Source organism: Leptonotus elevatus, chromosome 9 (assembly GCF_054856555.1).
Source record: "Leptonotus elevatus isolate MCC_2025b chromosome 9, RoL_Lele_1.0, whole genome shotgun sequence".
In the NCBI taxonomy this organism is placed as follows: Eukaryota; Metazoa; Chordata; class Actinopteri; order Syngnathiformes; family Syngnathidae; genus Leptonotus; species Leptonotus elevatus.
The window spans coordinates 8,521,456-8,542,366 of NC_141247.1; the positions used below are offsets into that span (position 1 = coordinate 8,521,456).

General features: G+C 41.6%; 1 protein-coding gene across 2 annotated transcripts; it reads right to left on the bottom strand.

Annotated features, from left to right (window-relative positions):
* Window positions 1-97: 97 nt before the first annotated feature.
* Window positions 98-20,148, bottom strand: LOC147168283 (homeodomain-interacting protein kinase 1-like). 2 transcript variants are annotated; one of them, XM_086085274.1, is made up of 8 exons: window positions 20,041-20,148; window positions 12,564-12,703; window positions 3,133-3,312; window positions 2,854-3,035; window positions 2,652-2,775; window positions 1,418-1,528; window positions 1,209-1,283; window positions 98-1,115 (listed from the first exon to the last, which is right to left on the bottom strand). In XM_086085274.1, exons 2-8 carry the CDS (start codon window positions 12,606-12,608, stop codon window positions 738-740), a joined length of 1,095 nt encoding a protein of 364 aa, XP_085941400.1. In that variant the 5' UTR covers window positions 12,609-12,703; window positions 20,041-20,148; the 3' UTR covers window positions 98-737. The 2 variants fall into 2 exon arrangements, with proteins under 2 accessions (XP_085941400.1, XP_085941399.1); XM_086085273.1 differs by lacking the exon at window positions 20,041-20,148 and adding an exon at window positions 12,841-12,932.
* Window positions 20,149-20,911: the final 763 nt, after the last annotated feature.

The window sequence follows — 20,911 nt, forward strand, 5'->3', positions numbered from 1 at the left end:
AGAAAAAGTCCAAATCACTCTATTCATATGAAAAATAAAACTTTATTCCTACCATTTTAAAAAAGGCCTGTCATCTTTATGAAAAAAATAAAGATGATGTTTCTTTCGCTTTAAGTCCACTACATGTTTAGGTGGTTCCTTCTTCATAGGATCTGGTCCAAGATGAGGTCATCAGTACATGCTGGCAGTAGTCCAAATTTAATAATACAGCGTACACAAACTAGTGATGGGCATAATTATTAATTAGTTATTGAAATGATTGTTCAGAATTTGGTCAGTTGTGGGAAATTAAGATATTTTTCAACAATTAAAGCAAATTAGAGTGGTCCGTTTGACTGCAACCAGCACCAGTCTCAATATTTAGTTTTCTGTCTTCAGAACAACATGACGTCGGCTATGGGAAGTTGAGCTACATCCATGCAGAACTCGGCTATGGTACAACTCCTCTCGATCCTGTTATTTCTTTTGAATACTAGCATGGAAACAGTACTTCAAAACGTTCATCAATACTCCCGTCCTAATGCAATCTATTTACAAATTGAGATTCAGTGGAAATAAAAAGCCCATCCCCGACACCAACATAATACTGAAAAGCTACTCAATTGGTCTGTAATGTCAGCGGAGACAAAATACTTTTCCATTTTTCGCTTTAGGTGGAGATCTTATATTTTTTGCAATAGTTGGCATGTTTTGAGTCCACATAAACAAGGGAAGGAAGACTGTCCGGGCGTTGTGACCTACTGGATCTTCGCTGTACACCCACCTTCCAGCAGTAAATATAAAATGTTCTTCTTCATCCAGGAGAATAAACGTTTGATACGGTGCATACCGCTAGTCTTTGAGCGATGTTTGTTCTTTTTATGTGGGTAAGGTGGAGGAACAGCAACACGTCTGCAACCCAGTTTGCTGCATTTCATGGCAGTCTGGTTGGTGACGGCTTGTAAGGCCTGATGGAATGTAAAGGTGAGGTGGGAGCCGTTGTAGATGTAGCTTCTGGTGATGAATGGATGCTTGAGAATTTTGCCGGGTGTAATTCTCTCTCTCTGATCCCACCTGAGCATTGCTTTTAACAGCTCAAAAAAACTGTCAACCTCGTTGTCTCTATCTGGAAACATCTAAATAGTTTAGAAACATATGTGAACAGTCAGACTTACGGAACTCTTAAAAATAGCATTCAATTTTGGTGAGGTATTGCTCTAGTGACCAACCTTGATCATTTCCTCCATAGAGCGTATCTTGAAACCCACAGCGGCGTCTGACTCGAACGAGTATTCTTTACGTGTCTAAAAGAGGGCGACAAATATTCACGACAAATTAGACAAATCCAAGGTTAACTTCAATTAAATTAATCACATTCAAGAGGGAATATTAAGAGATTTAAATCATTGTTACGGTAATTTTTAAAAAAAATATTTACCTTGAAAATCCACTGACCCAATTCGGTCTTCTTGAAATACTGCGTTGTTGCCCTTCCAGCTTTTAGAACATTGTCTGGCGGCAGCCCAAGGACACCGATCATGCATTCCAGCTGCACAGATCAAATCAAAATCATTAGAAGACTTTAAAATAATCCAAAACTCCCAGCTTGTAAAATGACATACTGTAAGTAAAAAGTGTATTCGAACACGCAAATGACATAGCTTAGTCCCATTTTCTGTGGATTAGTTTATGATGATACACTTGAAATGTATTATTAAAAAATACAAATCTGAGTATTTGATCATCATTCCTTGATTGGCCATATCATACCTTTCCCCCAAATGTGTGGACATTGGTTAACTTTATTTTAGGTTGATGTTAGTAACATGCCAATGCAGCCTAAATTTAAAAAAAAAAGAGCAACCTTACACCTCACATGTCCTTGGCACAGATAAATAATGTATTTCCTCAAAACAAGGCATTCATTCTCAGAGATGCGAATTTCAATTCATGGCAGGGTGTGTCAAACAACTGCCCATGTTTTCTAAGTGGTGCCACAGGCTGACTAAGTACCTTTCTTATGACACCTGTGACCTCTTTGAGCTCTATTTTCGTGTCAAGTGCAATGTGGCATGAGGCACAGTGTAAATCTGCGCAGACAAGCTAGATTTAAGCTTTGGTATTTCCACAGAAACATTTAAGTCAATGCTGCATCGTACATTTTAAAAAGTTACGTTTTAAGCCGCTGTGGGCGTGAACACAGCCAACTTGTTTCAGCGCAATTTAAAGAGGCTCCTCTCATTCCTTTTATATGCCATGCACATGTCATGACATGGCAGAAGGAGACACTGATTTGCTTGAGTCCTGCGGCATGTCGAGTTGTGTACAAGTGCAACTTTGTTTATAAAGAACTGCAAGCAGACCGCCACAGGCGGATGATATAAAGTTGGCTATAGGAAAATCACACATTTGGCTGTGGGATTAGGTTTAAAACGTGAATAAATATGCATTGATTGAATCGATTTTTTGAGAGATTGATTCAGAGTGCCCAGAATTTGCCTGCACCTGGAGTAAACCCACCAAAATTGCACGTTACACTACCTGCACCAATACTTTAGACTTCCAGCAGGCGTCAAGTTTACTTTCAGCCACCACCTGAGAATGTGGTGGCTGAAAGACTAAACTTTATGCCTATTAGAAGCAAGTCCAGTTTGTATAATACACATACTTACTAATTCATAGTCTGTGCTTCCCATGAAGGGGAAAATGCCAAGCACCATCTTTACTATTACAACAGCCAGTGACCACATGTCTATGGCCTCACCATAAGGGAGTCCCAGGATGATTTCGGGGGCTCTTTTGGGAGAAAAAAATAGTTTTTGTTTCATCAACAAAATAAAACAAGACAAGAGAAAAATAGAATAAGTAACGTACCTGAAATAAGCAACCTGTCTCATTATGACCTTCTTGGTTTCAGGTCGACTAAGAGACACACTGAAGTCAATTAGCTTCACTCTGAACGGCTTCTTTACTTGATCCACCAGCATGATATTGTCCGGTTTGACATCACCATGGATCACCCCCACAGCTTTTAGTGCATCAAACGCTGTGGCTAACTTAATAGCACCATGTATAGAATATATTATGCAGCAATGAAAAAACAACAACGCATACCAGTCCCTGCGCTAAAGATATTTTACTGTTCATCCTCACTTGCTGAATGATGTGTCTGATGTTCTTAAGATGAATGCGGCCATTTGCCTGAAAATATTGAGAGAGGCTGATATCCAACATTTCGAAGACCAGATACTTGTCAGTGGAGGAGCCACCATAGTACTTAACAATGTTGTCCCGATCCAGCCTAATGTCCATCAACAGCTGTAGTATGGATGCCTGGAAACACAAGTTTGATGATGTATAGTGCAACATCAGCCCTGTAGAGCCCAACACAACAGATGTGACTAAGAGAGAATATGAAAGCAGCTGTATAGCAGACAGTTTTTTTTGTAGTGATGTATGATATGAAAAATTTCAAACGATACAGATAACCTATAATTTCCTTTGTATGGTCGATAGCGATAACCGATAAATTTATGTTTTGATATTTAACATAGTCTTCATATAACCTGCAATTTTTGCATCCAGGAATCGAAAAACTGATGTTTTAGTAGTAGCTCTGATTATAACAGCAAATAAATTTGTCTCTTTTAAATGTTTATTTATTTCTAATATTTGTGGTCATTTGCTGTTCAAACAATAACGTCAAACATGTTTCACAGGCCAAACATTTACCATATGAAATGGTTAACAAATAATCCCCATAAAAAAAAAAAAAAGTTAATTTCAAAATTAATACAGAACTACAACTAAAAACAAAAAACAAAAAAAAACATGTATGTATATATGCATTATGCAATAGGAAAGCATTTATTCAACCATAAGTGCAATAGTGCATGAGGATGAGGTAGGTGAACGGTACGTACAATTATATGCATTGACATTTGGCAATCTTAACAACAAAAAAAAAGTGCATACAGGTTTACAGAATAACTGGTATTGGAGCAACTCTTGTGGGTTGGTGGCGGAGTATGTCGTTTCTCATGGTCTGGACGGGCCATGAAGGCAACAGACTTTTAAAAATAAATAAAGAAATGAATAAATAAGGTACGCATGTTGTGTTGTGGCTTGGTTACGGCTGACAGTAACTGGCATTAAAGAGTTGTTAGTCCACTGTTTGGCTTGATCATTTCACAAACACAACAGTATTAATGCTTTGACTGCACTGGGCATAGTAGAGAGTTCTCTGAAAACTTAAAAGTTAAAAATAAAATAAAATAACTTATAGCACGCATCCTCGAAAACCCCCACTCCCAACTGCGGTGGAACTTACATGTAGTCAGTTCTTGTCGATCCAGCTGTGGATATGAGTGGCAACAAGAATGTAACTTGCCTCCAAATGTGTTATTAACTTCCAAAAATCCGGGCTACAGAGAATGGCTGGTTGTCTAGCGCTAAGAATGCCATAACTTTGGCGTTAATGGCTTTAGGCTTTTTACCGTGTTAGGAAATGGTTTTATAGTTGTCAAACGCACGCTGAATGGGGACAGTCCCACATGTTGTTGTTGTTAGCTTAGCACTATTAGCTGCTGCAGCTGCTGCTTCATGTTTGTTCGTTCAAAATGGCTTTGCCGTGATGACGGATTTTCAGGTGAGCAGAAGCCTTCTTTCCCCCTCGGAATCTATGCTTTGATCGTCTGTCATGGAGGAAAAACAACCACACTGGTGAGAAGGACATGTTGATTGCTAAGAGATAGTTTGCTACTAGTGGGGGCCAAGCTCGATAGCCGATAGCCCGTGCACGCCCGTACAAGCCGTTGAAGTCACAGGGCGGCCATCTTGCTCCTCCCATCTCACGAGCAGACTACTTCTATACTGTATACGTACAAATGAGACATATACATAGTATTCATTGGCGTCACAGGATCGCGAAGCTGCCCCTCATGTTGGGTCAATTTACCACTGGTTTCAACTTTGCTTCTATTGTGTTTACACCGAATGTTCTTGTTATTGAAGAATGTCACCCCAAGCTTCCTCTAACATTACTTGTGTAAGCAAGATGTATGCGAAAGATTTAGCTCAACACTCTTTGCAGCGGTACACGTTGAAACGTTCGGTAAGTGGAATCGATTGGATTACAAACATTTGCAGATACTGCCCAGACTGGACGACACGGCAATGTATGTTCTAAGGTAGGATTGCTTGGCTCTCAAAACACGGACATTCCTGCTTCTTCTGTACTTTTGGCTTTTATTGGTTGCTATGTGTATTTATCATTTGTGAATTCGAGGTGAAGAATCTCGGGTTATTTTTAAACCAAGTTAGCTAGTTCCCTGAAGGCGCTAGCTACTAGCGCTAGAATGTTACAACAAAAACAACAACATTGTTGATTCATCACTTATTTTCGCTGCGCTCAATTGCCTCGTTAATGTCACGAGCTTCGGTGCGCAGAACGGTGCCGCTTGCGGCCTTCACAGACGCTAATTGTATTCTTTATACATACTACATTCTATTTTGTAATGTGGCTTTTTGCGTTTCCTTTTGGGTTTTATGTATCTAATTTCTGCATATTGTTTCTTCTGTTTCGGACCACACACACATACACACTCACTCACACACAATGCTCATGTAAATAATATTCCACCTGCCGCCATTAAAGCATTGAAGACATTCTAGACTCCTGACTCTGACCGGAATCAATAGTCCATAGCGCCCGCATCAATCAGCGTAATTCTTATAATTAATGTGGACAACACTACAAACGCCTTTTCTGTTTATGCCGCTTTTTCGGCTGAAAACGAGGAAGTATCGCGACATGTTTGTTGACTCGGAAGTTACGTTTAATCTCGAGAGGTTTTGCGTGACTTCCCGCCACATCGTGTGTAGTGTGATGAATGTGCAGTGTGGCTACACTCCACACACGGTACGTTCAAAACTTAGTCCTGTGATCTTTTTTCTCTTCACGTGTGGTGTGTCTCAGAGTTTGGAAGTCGGCCGACAATTTTAGAATCTTGCCGTGAGCTGGCTTTACCGTAATCAAAATGGTCAGAACACACTTTGGTAGACTTTGGAAATCCTTTCGATATATCTTTGTAGTTCCGGACACTTTGTCGTTCCCATTCGACATTCCATGGACCGGTGTACACAGGCACACATCCATCCATTCCAGCTGGCTTCGGGCAGTAGGCAGGATACACACTGAACTGGTTGCAAGCCAATCCAGGACACCGGCACACAATGTGGGGCAAATGACGGCATGTGAATACTATCTAGAAGTTTCATTTCACATCTTTGTTTGCCCAATTTTGCCCAAACGGCACACGTGTCCACCATTGTGAAGCGGTTTGTGAAAATCCGGAATGAACGAACAAAATTAATGAATCAAAGTAACTTGTAAGCAACACGAGCACTCCTCAGCATTTGCTTGTGTTGTCTCACTGGCTGTTTGCCCTACCAAAGGTTTGCTGGGTCGATAGGTGGGGATCGGTGACGTCATGTAAATACTATGTATACAGCTCGTAGGCCGTTAGTAGAAGGCCGGGGGGCGGGGTGGTCACTCTTTCTTAACAAGTAAAAACAGAAAAACAAAAAAACAACAAGTGGACCGTATGTGATGCTTTAAAGACCCCCTTTTTCTTTTATCGCTCAGTTCCTGAGACCCCAATTAGATTTTGGAAGAGGCATCTTTTGTTGAATTACAGTTATAATTCTTTAACAAAAAATACACAAGTTTCCTCCTGTAAACATCACTAAGCATATAATTTATACATGTTTTTAAGGCAAGGTGTACAATGTCTGAAGTCTTCTTGTTTGTATTCAACAAATTTAAAACATCATAAATAATGCTGTTTCTACTAAGTACTGTCTCAAATTTTCTCAAATTTCGATACTGTAAATGTATAGGATCGCATGCCCCCTGCCCTTCTTGTCGTCCCCTTCCCTCCTCCCTTCCCCTTCCCCGGTACGCCTTCCTTCCCCTCCCCTGGGCCGGGGGCTCCATCCATGGCCCGGGTCTCGGTGCTATGGGGGCCGGCGGGGGTGGCTGGGGTTTGGTGTCGTGCCCGCCCCGCTCCGGTGGGCGTCCTGACACCTCGGGCGGGACCCAGTATCCGGGGGGCGAGCCCTATCGCCCCGCCGGACGGGTCCCATATGCCCGCCGGGGTCCTGGTGGGGTGGGTGGGGGCTTGGTGGGCCGGTGCGCCTCCTGCCCCCGCCCGGTTGGGGGGGGGCCCCGCTGGTCACACCTCTTAACTCACTACACTAGGTTTGCACAATACACTTTTATAGACATATAGGGCACATAACACACTTTGGGGGGTGGGGTAGGGTGGAAACACCGTCTTCACCCTACAACTCCCCTCCAATTTTAATACACCACACAACTTGTGGGTGGGGGGGGGGGGGGCTTGTGGGGGTGCCATCGGTTGGGGGCCGCAGTATAGAGCAGTGCTGCGGTCCTCTGTCCGTGTCGCCACCTGCCCCCCCCCCCCCCCCGCCCTATCTATTTTTTTTTAATGCACCACATACACTCAGCAACATGCTTGGGTGGCGGGTGGATCGGAGCGTGGGAATATCATTTCCATCGGCTCCGGTTCACCTGCTCCTAATTTTAATGCACCACACACACACACTTGTATATACACTGGGTGGGGTCACATTCACGGTTTAGGGGTAGAGTTCGCCAGTCCGCGAGCTGGCGGACTCAGTAACAGGGGTTAATTTTCACAAAGAACGCTGGGGTGACGACCGGGGCCTTCCCCCGCTGGGCCTGGGGTTCGGGGGTGTCGGCCGCCCTCCGGTGCCCCCATCTCCCCCTTCTGCCCCCGGTGTTCCGTCCTTCCACACGGCGGGGGGTGGGGTGGGCGCGGCTGCCCTCTCCGCTCCGCTGTCCGGCCCCTCTTCGGCGCCGGAGCCTGGGTGCGGGTGGTCCCCGGGGGCTGGGGGTCGGGGGTTGGGGGGCTGCCGGTTGGTCGGGGTGGGGTCGGGGGGGGGGGGCGGCTTTGTTGGGGGGGGGCGGTGGTGGGGGTTGCGGGGTGGGGGGGTGCTGGGGGTGGGGGGTGCTGGGGGTGGGGGGTGTCTGGGGGATTGGGGGCGTGGGGGCGGCTGGGGCTGGGTTGGGGTGGGTGGCGGGGGTGGATGGGGGGCGGGGGGGGGGCGGGGTTTGGGGGCCGGTGGGGTGCCTGGTGGGCCTGCAGTGCCCCGTCCTGCTGCGTTGGGCCGGGGGCGCGGGCCGTGTTGGGGCGGGGGGCGCTCCTGCTCCTGGGTTTGCTCTCCGGCCGGTGGCCCTGGTGGGGCCCGGGGGTCGTCCTTTGGCGCTGCCGCGGCCTGGGGGGCCCTGAGGTGTTGCGCTTGCTCTGTTCCGGCGGGGGTCGACGGCTCCCCTCTTTGGTGGAGATTTTCATGCATGCCAGATCCACCACACCAGCATCTACCGAAACTCAGACACAATCTGTTTCCTCCTCAGGTTATTGAATCGGTGGAGGCTGGTGTCTCGGATCTCACGCGGCTTCGTCTGTCCTTCCTTCCTTTTCTCGGTCTCTCCGTTGGTCTCTTGAGGCCTCCCTGATTTTATGTTTTTTGGATTTGTTGGGGTCTGGATGTTTCTTGGGCTGGGGAGGAGTTCTGGTGGGGGGTGTCTGGTCGGTGCTGGATTTCACCTTCCTTGGTTTTCTTCGGTCCCCTCGGGTCTCCTGGTGTTCGATTTAGGTGAACGGTATGAGATTTTTTTTCTAATAGGTTTTCTGGTGAGCTAACAAATACACACACGCACGCACGCACGCACATACACATACTCACCCACACACACAAAAAAATATATATATATGTATGTATGTATGTATATATATATGTATATATGTGTGTATATATGTGTATATATATGTGTATATATATATATATATATATATATATATATTTAAAAAAAAAAAAAAAAAAAAGAGCAATGATGATGACATTTCCGAATGAACAATACTGAGCTCTTAATAGAAAGAAAAAAAAAAAAAAAAAAAGAGAAAAAAAAAAAAAGGATCGCATGCCAAGAATTTTTTCTTGGGAGGAGCAATATGGCGGAATCGCGACTTCAAAAGTCTTGGCCTATCGTCTATCCAGTCATATATTCAGATCAGTGTGACTTAAGCACTGGTGAAGCCAGAGGAGAGGCCGGAGTGGCACGTGCCCCCGCTCAAATGAGATTGGAGCCTGCAGGTGACAAATGATCGACATATCACGGCACCGGCCTGACATTATTTTCAATCACACGCCTACTAATGGACTTTATGCCACGGAGGAGGCGGGACGTCCGACTTCCGGGTTTTCATCCATCAACTTTGTGTCCTTTTCCAGTTTGCGACATGTGGGCCACGTCCCAGAACTTGCGCTTCCGCCTTTGTGCCCCTCGGTTGCGCGTTCTCGTCGACGAGTGCGAGGCTGCGAGTGTGTAGTGTCTCAGTGTCCGAAGCATTTCAGATAGCCAAGACGCCCTCCCGCCAATGAGCGGGAGCGTGCGGTTGGGGGGCGCAGGGGTGGGGGTGCGAGTGTTGGAACGCGGCCGGAAACGGCGCTGATGTGTAAAACCCGGAAGTCGAAAGTCCGTGACATCTACCCCATTGTTGTGTCCCTCCTGCACAGTAGGTGGCGCTATGTACCACAATATGTTGTAATCCACCTCAATAGGAGTGTGGAGAAGCAGAATCTCCTGAGTCCCATCAAGATGACACGTTTTCAGGGCTTAAAGTAAAAAAAAAAAAACCTGAGCCTGAACTTTTTCCGAGGAGTGGTGTTGCAGTGTTCGACGTGCCGAATCATTGTTTGACCGACATCAAGCCATTACTATTTGATTCGTCGCTGTGGACGGACTGGGCATTTGGATGGCCAGTCCTCCCCAAATGTCAGGTCATCTCTTTCATTATCCATTTATATTATGTATAGTACAGTATAGCACTGCGGGTTGCAGTCCCCTCTAGTCCAGCTATCCAATATTTTGGTATTCAAATATCCTACGGAAAACTCAAATATATTTCCACTTACTAATGATCGACCAACTTTCATTTCTAGATAATAAACTTATTTTTATATTTTTTTACTTAAATTTAAATTGTGCTTAACAGCACATTATTTTCCTGTCTAGAAAGTTCGGGAGATTTTAGACAAATCTCTCTCCATGGATTTTGGAATAACCTTCTGTTAAATAATAGGCAAACTCCCTCTCTACCCACTTTTAAAACACATCTTTGTTCTTTGCCGTTTGAGTCGGCATGAGACTCATCATTGTTTCAATGTTGTATGGTGCCTACTGTATTTTGTTATTAATTAATTTATTTTATTTACTTACCTGTGTTATTTTATTGACTTATTAATGTACCCACTTAAGATAATTATTAATTTATTTGGTGTTATTTTTGTTTTATCTGTCTTTATTCCATGTACAGCACTTTGCATGAAATGAAATTCCGAGTTGAGTAGTTTTTGGTCTGTGAGACAAAGTGACGTCAGAACCACAGTTGTGATTTTGTCGACCGTCAACTGCACAATTGAGTGAGCTCGGTTTATTTATTAGGAACGGCAACTGTGTTCGGCTGTCAGCATCAAAGTGTGCAATCATCACGTCGATTAGACTGCCGTTGAAAAGTAGTCCGATGACTCTAGCTGCAGCCGCTAGCACCGTTAGCACGCTAACACTGTAGATGCCCTAAACACTGGCAACAGGCACCTTGCAATACAATGTCAGTGTAATTAAGTCTTCTTTTAGTGCTTCTTAATTGGCAATCGAATGTGATTTCAGGACAAAGTTGTTTTGTTGACTTTGGTCGCAATTGTTTACGCTGGCAATAAGAACGGGAGGCACACGTTCCGCAGGATGAGTCAAGTCATCTGTTGCGCCGCGGCTGCCAAAACGCTTCTGGGAAAAACTTCAAAATAAATGCGTGCATTGGCATTGCGCGCCACATATTATTTGGTATGGGAAAAATTATTTTGAAGTTGGCCTTCTCTCCGCATTGGCGGTGTATTGCCAGACGTGTCAAATATTCCCTACATGTATTTGTTTACTTCGCTGAATTTGTCATTGCGCTAGTGGCTCTTACGCCGGAAATCCGGCACCGTGCAGGAGTACTTTAAGCCTTGCGTTCTTGGCAATGTCATGTTCGTTTCCCCGTGAGATGTGAGTGACTAAATATAAATGCATGAGCTGAATGACGAACGGAGACATGAAATAGGAAACTGAAGTACTTTCTGTCTACGTCCGAGGCCTTCCAAATTAAAAGCATTGATTTCAATATAAGATATTTAAACATTACACACAAAACAGCTTGAAGAATACATCTTAACACTTACTAACTTAGTATATAGCTGATGCCCAAACGTTTTTAGTCTAGAAGTGAGGGGTTTAATAACAGGATTTAATAATGTTATTAAATAATAATATTAGTAACATTATGTGGTTGTAAATAAAGTGCTAGGAGTAACATTTTTTTTTTCATAGGGTGTGTGGAAAATAAAACAAGAAAATACGACTTGTTCCTTAAACGAAACAAATTTCAAATTTCTAAAAACACATTGCAAATTTAATTCATGTTAAACACTGTTAATTGTTCATAGACTTCGAATATTGTGCTACATTTTGTCCATTGTTAATATACAGCACATTATGGGCAAAAATCTCCTGTGTGCTATAATCTATCCATCCATTTCCTGAACCGCTTATTCCTCACAAGGGTTGCCTACATGTGCTATAATATGTATTTGAATATATTTTAACATTTAGAGATTACGATTGAAATGAATTGTTTAGAAAACATTTATTAAATAAACAAGTATTCTGTGGTCTATTGTGGGCTGCTCGCGTTGCAAACAGTTTACAGTCTTTAATAAATTTATCTGACCTTTTAATCGGATAAAATGTACCTATCGGCAGATATTTTATCGGTTCGATGAATATCGTGCATCCCTATTTTTTGTGTGTAGGTTTTACAGCAACTGTTTGCTCAATTGAAACTGAAATGTGCTTGCGTCCTCATTAGGTGATGGTGGGATGGAGTCTGGAGCCTATCCAAGCTGACATTGGGAAAGAGCCAGCCCTACACATACACAACCATTCACGTGCATTTTGAAATAGGGCTTTTTTTAGTCTTCAATTTAATATATGCATGTTTTTGGAATGTGTTGGGAAGCCGGAGTACCTGCAGAAAACCCACACAGGCATGTTCAAACACAGTCAGAACCTCTGGGTGACAGACCTGTTAAGCACTATACCACTCTCCTGCTTATGGAAGCAGAATTATGTTTTTTCATCATTGTGTATTTTTTCTCTATATTTTCTATAATTCCACAGTTTTGAATAGCTCAAGTCACATCTCCAAGTCTTAATTTATTTGGGGTAAAACCTCTAAAATATCTTTAACAGAATCGTGACATGGACATACTAATGCAGAAAGTCAAAGTTAACAGATTTGCATTACAATATATTTATCGTAGTGCTAGCCCCTTCCTCGCCAAAGTCTCATACTCTTTCATTGTCTTTAAGGAACATATCTGAAAACGTTACGTAAATGTTTGCAGGCAAATCCATAAAATTGAGCACAGGTACACACCTCACGGCAGATGTTCCTCCCCGGCCTGGCAATCTTGACAGCCATGCTTTCTTTTGTTTCCCGGTCCACACACTTGAGTACAACTCCATAGCTACCTTTTCCCAGGACTTTGATTGTCTTATACTTTTGTGGAAGGATTTCTGCAATGATTACAAACACAGGAGAATGTTTAGAAAATTCCTGTTGCAAGGCTACTAAAATGTTCTGATGCCTTTGATGGTCATTGTGACCTTAGAATTATATATTTTTAAAATGGTAGGTATCTCAAACTGTATACCTTTAAGTTTTAAATGAATTGGTTTTTTTTGGGTCATGTTGAATTTGTATTGGTCATTTTAATTCTGATATATTCCTTCTATTGCTCCCATCTTTCTTCACTGAACAATTCACATGTCTGGAGGCATGCATGTTTGAAATTAAGTCTATAATGATGCCTCACCTTTAAGTGACTTTGGTTTCAAAGTTACATGCTGATGTCATCAAACGTGATGTTCATGATGTGAGATGGATGACGCCATGTTTGGGGTAAATGTTGTGGATTGTTTCATTCTGGTCCCCCCAAAAAATTTGTATATATATATATATATATATATACGTATATATATATATATACGTATATATATATATATATATATATATATATATATATATATATATATATATATATATATATATATATCGTGCATGAGCAACACACAAGATGCTGCACCCAAGTCCTATATTAGCGTCGCCGGCTGGGATAGGCTTGTGAGGACAAGCGGTTAAGAAAAGCTATTTTACAACATATTCCAAAAATGTGTAAGATATCACAAAATCTTATTTTTGACACACACACAATCCCTAAATGAGAGCTATTTGAAAATTAAGACTGAAAAGTGAAATAGTAGAAGCTCTACTTATAGAATGCATTTTCAATAACAGAATATTCACGTTCACTGACACTAAACAGTCAACAGACAATCTATCTTTATTTTTAAAAAACTGTATTAAAGCACACCAATGAACATGATGGTGTACTAAAACCGTTTCACCACTGGATGACAGTAGAGCATCACAAAGATGAACTAATATATTGAGGAAGAGCAATTTCCCTCAGTACTGTACTGAAAAATGGCTCCATTGCACATATGAGCCTAGCAGGGGCTACTCAAAGTGGGTTTAAGTCAAAGGAAGAAAATGACTGACAGTGGCTGTAGAAAAACACATTTTCATTTCGGGGTTGAAGTTGTGGGGTCTGTAGTGTTTTTGTTGTTTTTTAAATAATGGGAACTAAATCTGTGGTGTGGTGGTAACCTTGTTTCCATTCATGCACATTACTTAAGAGGCATAGTCCGGGCCTCGTCATTGTAAAGAGTTGAGTTCATGTGGCAAATTTGGCTATTTTCAGCACATCACTGCATGTTCCATTACAATGTGGGCAGTAGTAATGAATTTTAAAAAATGATGTTCTATTCTCTATTCTGCCTGCACTCAAAGCTCCCCTGGCCATTTTCGTAATGAACATGTCATTCAACACAGCACCTTCTTAGGGATTATACTGTTTAGCAAGCACAACTCTAATGCAGAGTGACTGTTCCATAAATTCAATCATTTTTCAATAATTTCCCTTGTGGTAAATTAAGTTCATCCATCCATGTGGCCACGGTGAAACTTTATGAGAATAGTCTTTTCAAGTAGCTCTGAGGTCACTAATATAACAGTAGAAAGCAAGACAAGATGTGGTCGCAGGAGGGAAATAAAAATATTTTGTGGAAAGAGACATATGGGTGATGCATTAAGTTAATAACGGATGAGAGAAAGCAAATCGATACACTTACAACGACTTACAAAAAAATAGCAGCAAAAGCAGAGCACACCTGCAAAAACAAGAACTCAAGTGACAATCCATGGAGCACTTTTTAAGGGCTGCATTAAGTGTGCAATAGTATTGGGACACCATTAGCTTTATTATAAGGAACAGTCATTCTGACATTTAAAATCAGTAAATAGTAGGACAGTGACAGTTAGCAGGATTTGTAACAAGCCAATTTCTACCCCCCAAAAAAAGAAAAGAAAAAATGAGCAAGTAAGGTGCAAATACAGCAATGTTATTTCATCAAAAGACAAAATGGCAACAATGGCCCTCAATGCATAGAACAATATATAACAAACAAATGGGCAGGCAAACACAAACAAGACGTATACTTTAAATTTAGTTAACAGTTTGGTTAGCATTCTCCTGAGTGACAGTCTAGTAAAATATAGTCATTATAGCATCACTGAAACAACTAAACTAATGATCTACATTTCTCGGTGAGTCAATGCATCATGTAAAATCATAAATTGAAGTTGAAGATGTTTAAGGTGATGCGTTATAGTAATATATTAACTTATTCCCTGCCATTGACGGCTATAGACGTCAAAAATTCATTTGAATTATTTCTATTAGTTTCACATTTCCCCCCCACTTTTGTTAACAAGAGTATGAAAACCTAGATTTATTTTTTGTACATTTAGAACAGATATAATTTTTTTTCTTAATCTTGAGTTAACTAGTTAAGTCATGTGATTAATTACAATTAAACATTTTAATCGCCCGATGCCCCTAATTAAAAAAAAAGAAACGATTATTAAAAATTAGGGATGTCAGAAAATTAAATTTTTTAATTGTAATTAATCGCATGACTTCAACAGTTAACTCACGATTAATCACACATTTTATATCTGTTCTAAATGTACAATATATTGTTTTATGTTTTCATACTCTTTTTAATAAAAGTGGGAAAAAAATGTGAAACCAATATAATTAGTTCAAATGAATTTTTGACGTCTATAGCAGTCAATGGCAGTGAATTAGTTAATTTCTTCCCCCTTCCCGATGGACAATCAAAGAACTGCTGGGGAAATGGCAAACATTAAAGATTAAAGGAGCAAAGATCAGGTAGAAACAGATGCTTTAATTAGCAGTCCAAGAAGTGCTCGTAGCACTGTGTGTGTGTGTGTGTGTGGGTGTGTGCGTGTGCCTGCAGCCTGTGTGTGTATTTGATGGCTTTAATTAGCCGAGGAGTCAGACGAAACGGAAAAATCTACAAAGTGACATTTCTACAAAGGTTCTCAACACCTTCTACATGTCTCACAGCCTCACTTTTTAATGTCCTATCTTCATTTTCTTGTTGTTTCTCTTCAGTGTTGATTGTTATAGGATCATGACGTAGGACAACTTGGATATAGCAACGATAACTGCAGTACATCTAGAACTAGTTAAGCGGCTCATCTCTTGAAATAAAGCACTCTAAAGTCTTGTGTTGAAATCCAAATATATAATGTTGACATTTTACTGTTTCAATTTAATTATAACTGTTTTGATTTTAGTTATAACTGTTTAGATTTAGTCATAACTGTTTTAATTTCCTCAGTAAAGCTTGATGAGTGTAATAATATGACGGAACGTTTGAAGATTCTTCCTTCCTTTTCCCACGTCTATTAGCCATCTGTTTTGGGGGAGAAAATGTGTTAAAAAGTATTCCTTTGCAAAGTTGTGTTTGCTTTAAGGGTGCCAGGTTGTCTGAACATACTATATTTCCACATCAATCGGCCATCTGTCCATGTGTATTGAGTACTGTCTGGGACTTAGGAGCGGCACTGGAGAGGGGCGGGGCTTAAGGGCAGCAAAGGAGGAAGAGGAAGGGGAGGGGTTTTCTGGGGGCTGCTATGCGGAAACTATAAGAACGACTACAAGTGGGAGGGGCGACACACACACAAGGAGGAACAACAGTGATTTGACTGTAACTTGTCTGTCCAGAAATTTCTGCAAAATAAATCCTTCGAAGGACCTGTTTCACCGATCTCCAGTCTGATTTTACGAACACGCGGAAAACATAAGGATCGTTTTTTTTAACAATAATTAAATATTTCATTCACCATTGCACATTAATTTCATTTTAGAAAATGGTTTGGAAAATGGATGGATGGTTGCTGCATAGAAATGGTTGAGTTTCTGGAGTGACTACACTCATCAAGTGTGAAAATACACAACCAAGTAAGTCTCTTGTAAGGTGCCCATTTTCAAAAGTGTGTCCGTGCAAGACGCTGAGCATTTTGCTGAACTGTGCTGTCCTGTCAAAATTGGCTAATTTACGTGGCAATGCTCCCGCACTCAAGATTCGCCACCTATGACTTTGCAGCTAAGGTGGCTAAAAAATTCTTACACGATTAAGCGACCGCAGCACTACTCTATTTAAAAATGAGTGTTCATTCGATTGTCAAATTCATTGCTTTAGAAGACCAACCACTGTCTGCCATGGAAAACACTGGCTTTTGTTGTCTGATGGACTTTGTGGACCAAATGTAACGAGTCACTTCCTTTTCCTCACTACATTATAAGAGATGGTGCATGATTCATTCCTCTGCTTATGCTTGAAGTGAAAAAAAAAGGATTGGATCGGTAACAGAGAGAGCATGGATCGGAAGGCAACAAATCCTGATCGGGACATCTCTTGTAACTGGTGACGGGTGTCTTAGAAGTACTGTAACCAGAGGTTGTTTACATCACAGCAGTTTGACCCTTGTCTCTGTAGGCAAGTTTTCCTGACACTGACATGAACACACTTGACAGCTTGCCGCCTGATTTAGAAATCCGTGTGTCTGTATTTTGTACATTTCTAGATAGGAAATGTTTGCGGATGCTGGTACAGTAAAATATCGTCATGTTACTTAAGGAGAAGAGATCAAGTCTGTTGCACATATTGATTAGTTTTACTGAAGGGGCCGAAGGGCTAAACAGGAAGCACATCCAACAGTATTGGATGTTTGCTCTGTGTTGACCGATTTTTACTGAATGCTTCAAGATTATAAATCACATTTTGTACCACATATGCTGTCGATGTTCAGCAAACTCACATCAAACTACATGAGCGCCGTCCATTGGCTGAGCAAGATTAAAAATTTAATGGCAGTCAGAGATAATAAATAAAACTGCATGAAATGGAACACTGGGATGAAACCGATATTGTGGTGCTTTTACTGGAAAGGTGTGGTAAAGATACATGGCGGTAAGAAAGGTAATGTGGCTGTAGAGGTAAAACAAGGACAAGGAAGAAGTTGAATCATGTTAAGTGTGAACACTTTCTGTGAGTGTTTGTGATGAGGGGAAAGGTTGACAGGATTATGATGTCATCAGGCGACATTTCGTCGACAGGGGCCATGCAACAGATGGCCCGCCAAGATGAGAATGAAAGTTGCTATGTCTTTACCTTGTTCAATGTGTGAGTCAGTGCTCAGGGACACCTTTTGCTTCAGAAGTGATGTGACGCTAATTGGTCCAAAAGGTCCAAAGTTCAAGTTGATGCACAATCATGTGCCTAACATTTTTCAGTCTTCGTCTGCTTGGTTTTTACAAGACTGTCCTTGAGTGTTTCTTTCGTTTTGAAGGACATGGAAATGGACAACAAGATGTTGCAGCACAAGATCGTTTTAACTTAAAGAGACAGTAACATCTCATTTCTTTTCATCTACTAATATGACAACATGACAAATTGGATGAATGTTCAAAGAAAGAGTTGGCGATAAATCCCCCAATAAGAGTCCCTACATGGTTTAATTTGTAGTATACTGTATAAAGTCAAATTTAGACAATGCACAAGCAGTAGACCAAGTCTTTACTATGGTATTTTACTATTCAACTTCCAGGGTTTGGTAAGTAACCTAACGGTCTGTGTACCCTCAAGATTAGATGTCTGGATAGTAAATGACTTCAATAAGGTGGAGGACAGAAACGGTGTGTGAGGGTATGTTTAGCAAATAAGATGCATCGTGACACCCAAGTTGTGGCTATGGACGGTCGTAATTTGATCTCCTTTCAGTCAGGACAAGTTATGACACTCATATGGGTGATATGCCCTGAGAGTTGGGGACATTTCTGGTGCGTGTGGCCTATTTCCACCTTCATAAAATTGCAAAGATCAGACCAATCCTCTCAGCGAAAGATGCAGAGGCTCGAATTCATGCTTTTGTGCCATTTTTGCAATGCTCAAGAAAGTCTTCAGGTATGCAGCTTGTCCAATATATGGCAGTTTGGGATTTTAACTGGCCAGGACTATTTCACACCAGATTGGCCTCCATCACTGGTTTCCACTTGTACAACAGGAGAAAAAAATACATTCATTATACGGTATATGTGATTGATTAATTAAGGCATGTTTTAGTTCCAGTGCTACCTTTTTGTGTCACTGCTGTCTACGTTCAACTTCACTAATCAGACAACCATCTTCAACATCCATTTGAAAAGCTGCTGTGTTGCTGTTTACAATATATGATAGAATTGAAAAGCTGGAAAAAGGAACACTGTGCTACGGCAACACTTGTTTCTTGCTCATCTGATTGAAGGAACCTTTCATTTCATTCAGTTTAATTCTGGCTTCCCTGGAGAGCTTATTCTGTCCATCCGTAATAATGGTATAGTTAATAGATTTTGCTTTTCTAATGACTTGCAGCATTTGCAGAAGGGACATTGTGGTAGGCACGGGAACATTTACAATTATTGAAGGGAGACTCTAATCGCGTGACCTTTAGGATGTGTAGAAGAACATTAATTATCGTGAACCTACTGAACTTGAGAGGATGAGCGCGGCTTGTCTTTGAATGTTGACGTACTGCTGCAAGAGCTGCTTATGGCCATTAATAAATCTGCTTTGGTTGTTGATATCAAAAATTGCTGTATGGTAATTACAGAAACATAATCATTTAAACTACTTTTGTGTAAAGGGTTATGCTATGTTGACACTATGTTGGTGGCAACCACAGCAACCAGCCCTGTTGACAAGAAATGTAAAACACCATGGGATTTTGGCAGTTTCCCCCCACCCCATTCAAGTTTTGCTAGGTTTTCTTATGGTGAAATGCCGTTGGTGGTCGGGACTGCTGAGTCCAGAAGGCTCAATGACGCACTACATTCTGGCCCAGAGTTTCCACAGATGCCCACTACGTTTCCTCCCAGCATATCTCGTTCTGATGGGGTCTCTCACTTTTGTCACATTTTGTCAAGACTTTCTATGATTTAAAAAGGCAGCGTTGGAGCACATTTAGTGCCCTGGCAGAGTCTCCTGAGTCATATGTGTCAACTGCCACTCAATAAACGTTAATATTAATTTTATGCCAACTACTAATTCACTAATCCAGTGATTCCCAACCAAGGTGCTGCCTGCCCTTGTCTGTTGAGAGATCATTAGAAGTGCTGTGGGAAATTGTCCAACAAAATTTGCATGATTTGTCTGGAAAAAAATTAATATATTTGTTCTTCTGTCTAGGCAAGTGGCATACAGTATAGTGACAGGCAAAACAATTAAATGCTGCTGCATTAGATGGCTGAAGGAACATAAACCTGTTGCGGTCCATGCACTAAATAAATCATAGCCTCCTGCCAGTATCAGCCTTGTGTCCAATTAAACAGACCCAAATTATACACTGATTAAGTTTCAATGTATGCTCACAAGTTTCTTACCGCTTAAGCCATTCTGAGCTTGAAACCGCTTACTTTTGAAACCGGGCTCCAGAGTGGAAAGATTTCAAAACGTGCACCGTACATGTCCGTCTGGACACCATATGCAGGATACTCCTCCAGCGATGACGTAATGGTCGCAGCTCGATGACGACGCGTTGTCGCAGATTGATGACATATGCACCAATTCTTCCGTGACAGTCTGTCAACAACAATGGCGGTTAGCCGTGTCGTAGTCGTTTTGCGCAACAAGAGGCGTTGCACTTAAATCACCCGCCATTGTCACTTCTCCTGTGTTCGTCTTTTTATGTTGTTTCGATACATGCAAAGCCATGTTTGTTTTTTAGATTGCAATAAAGTTAGAAAAAAAAGTGTTTGTCTTCTTCGCTGATTCTTCTTCTACGCTTTCCGTTAACTCCCTGTGGCTGCGCTACAGCGCCGCTCCAGACTTGGCATATACATTACAGCCGTTAAACGTCCTCAGCGTCTTCTTTTGGACACACGTAAGTCTTGAATTGCTTCTGTGTGTACGAGATTTGTTTGAGGAACGAAGCCGGCTTTGCTTTCGTCTGGACGGGGCCTGAGTCAGTAAGTTTGTGTTTTGCGTCATTTTAGGTTAGATTTTAGTTATCATGTTTTCCTTGTTTCCCTATTGTCATTGTTAGTCTCATTGGCCTTGTCATGTCCTGTTGCTTTGTTTTAGGCCCCGTCCCGACGGAATTGCCATTGTTGTTGACAGACTGATGCTTCGCGCGCAGTCACGCGAGAATTGGAGCATAGGTCATCAATCTGCGACAATGCGTCGTCGCCGAGCTGCGACCATTATGTCATCATTGGAGGAGTGTCCTACATAAGGTGTCCAGACGAACGCGTA

Coding starts and splice junctions, on each gene's coding strand:
- LOC147168283 (XM_086085273.1), bottom strand. CDS start 12,877: ATGACCCAAAAAAAACCAATTCATTTAAAACTTAAAG. Junction 3,036..3,132: donor TCAGACACATCATTCAGCAA/GTGAGGATGAAC, acceptor GGTGCTATTAAG/TTAGCCACAGCGTTTGATGC. Junction 1,529..2,651: donor GAAGCACAGACTATGAATTA/GTAAGTATGTGT, acceptor TGATCTGTGCAG/CTGGAATGCATGATCGGTGT.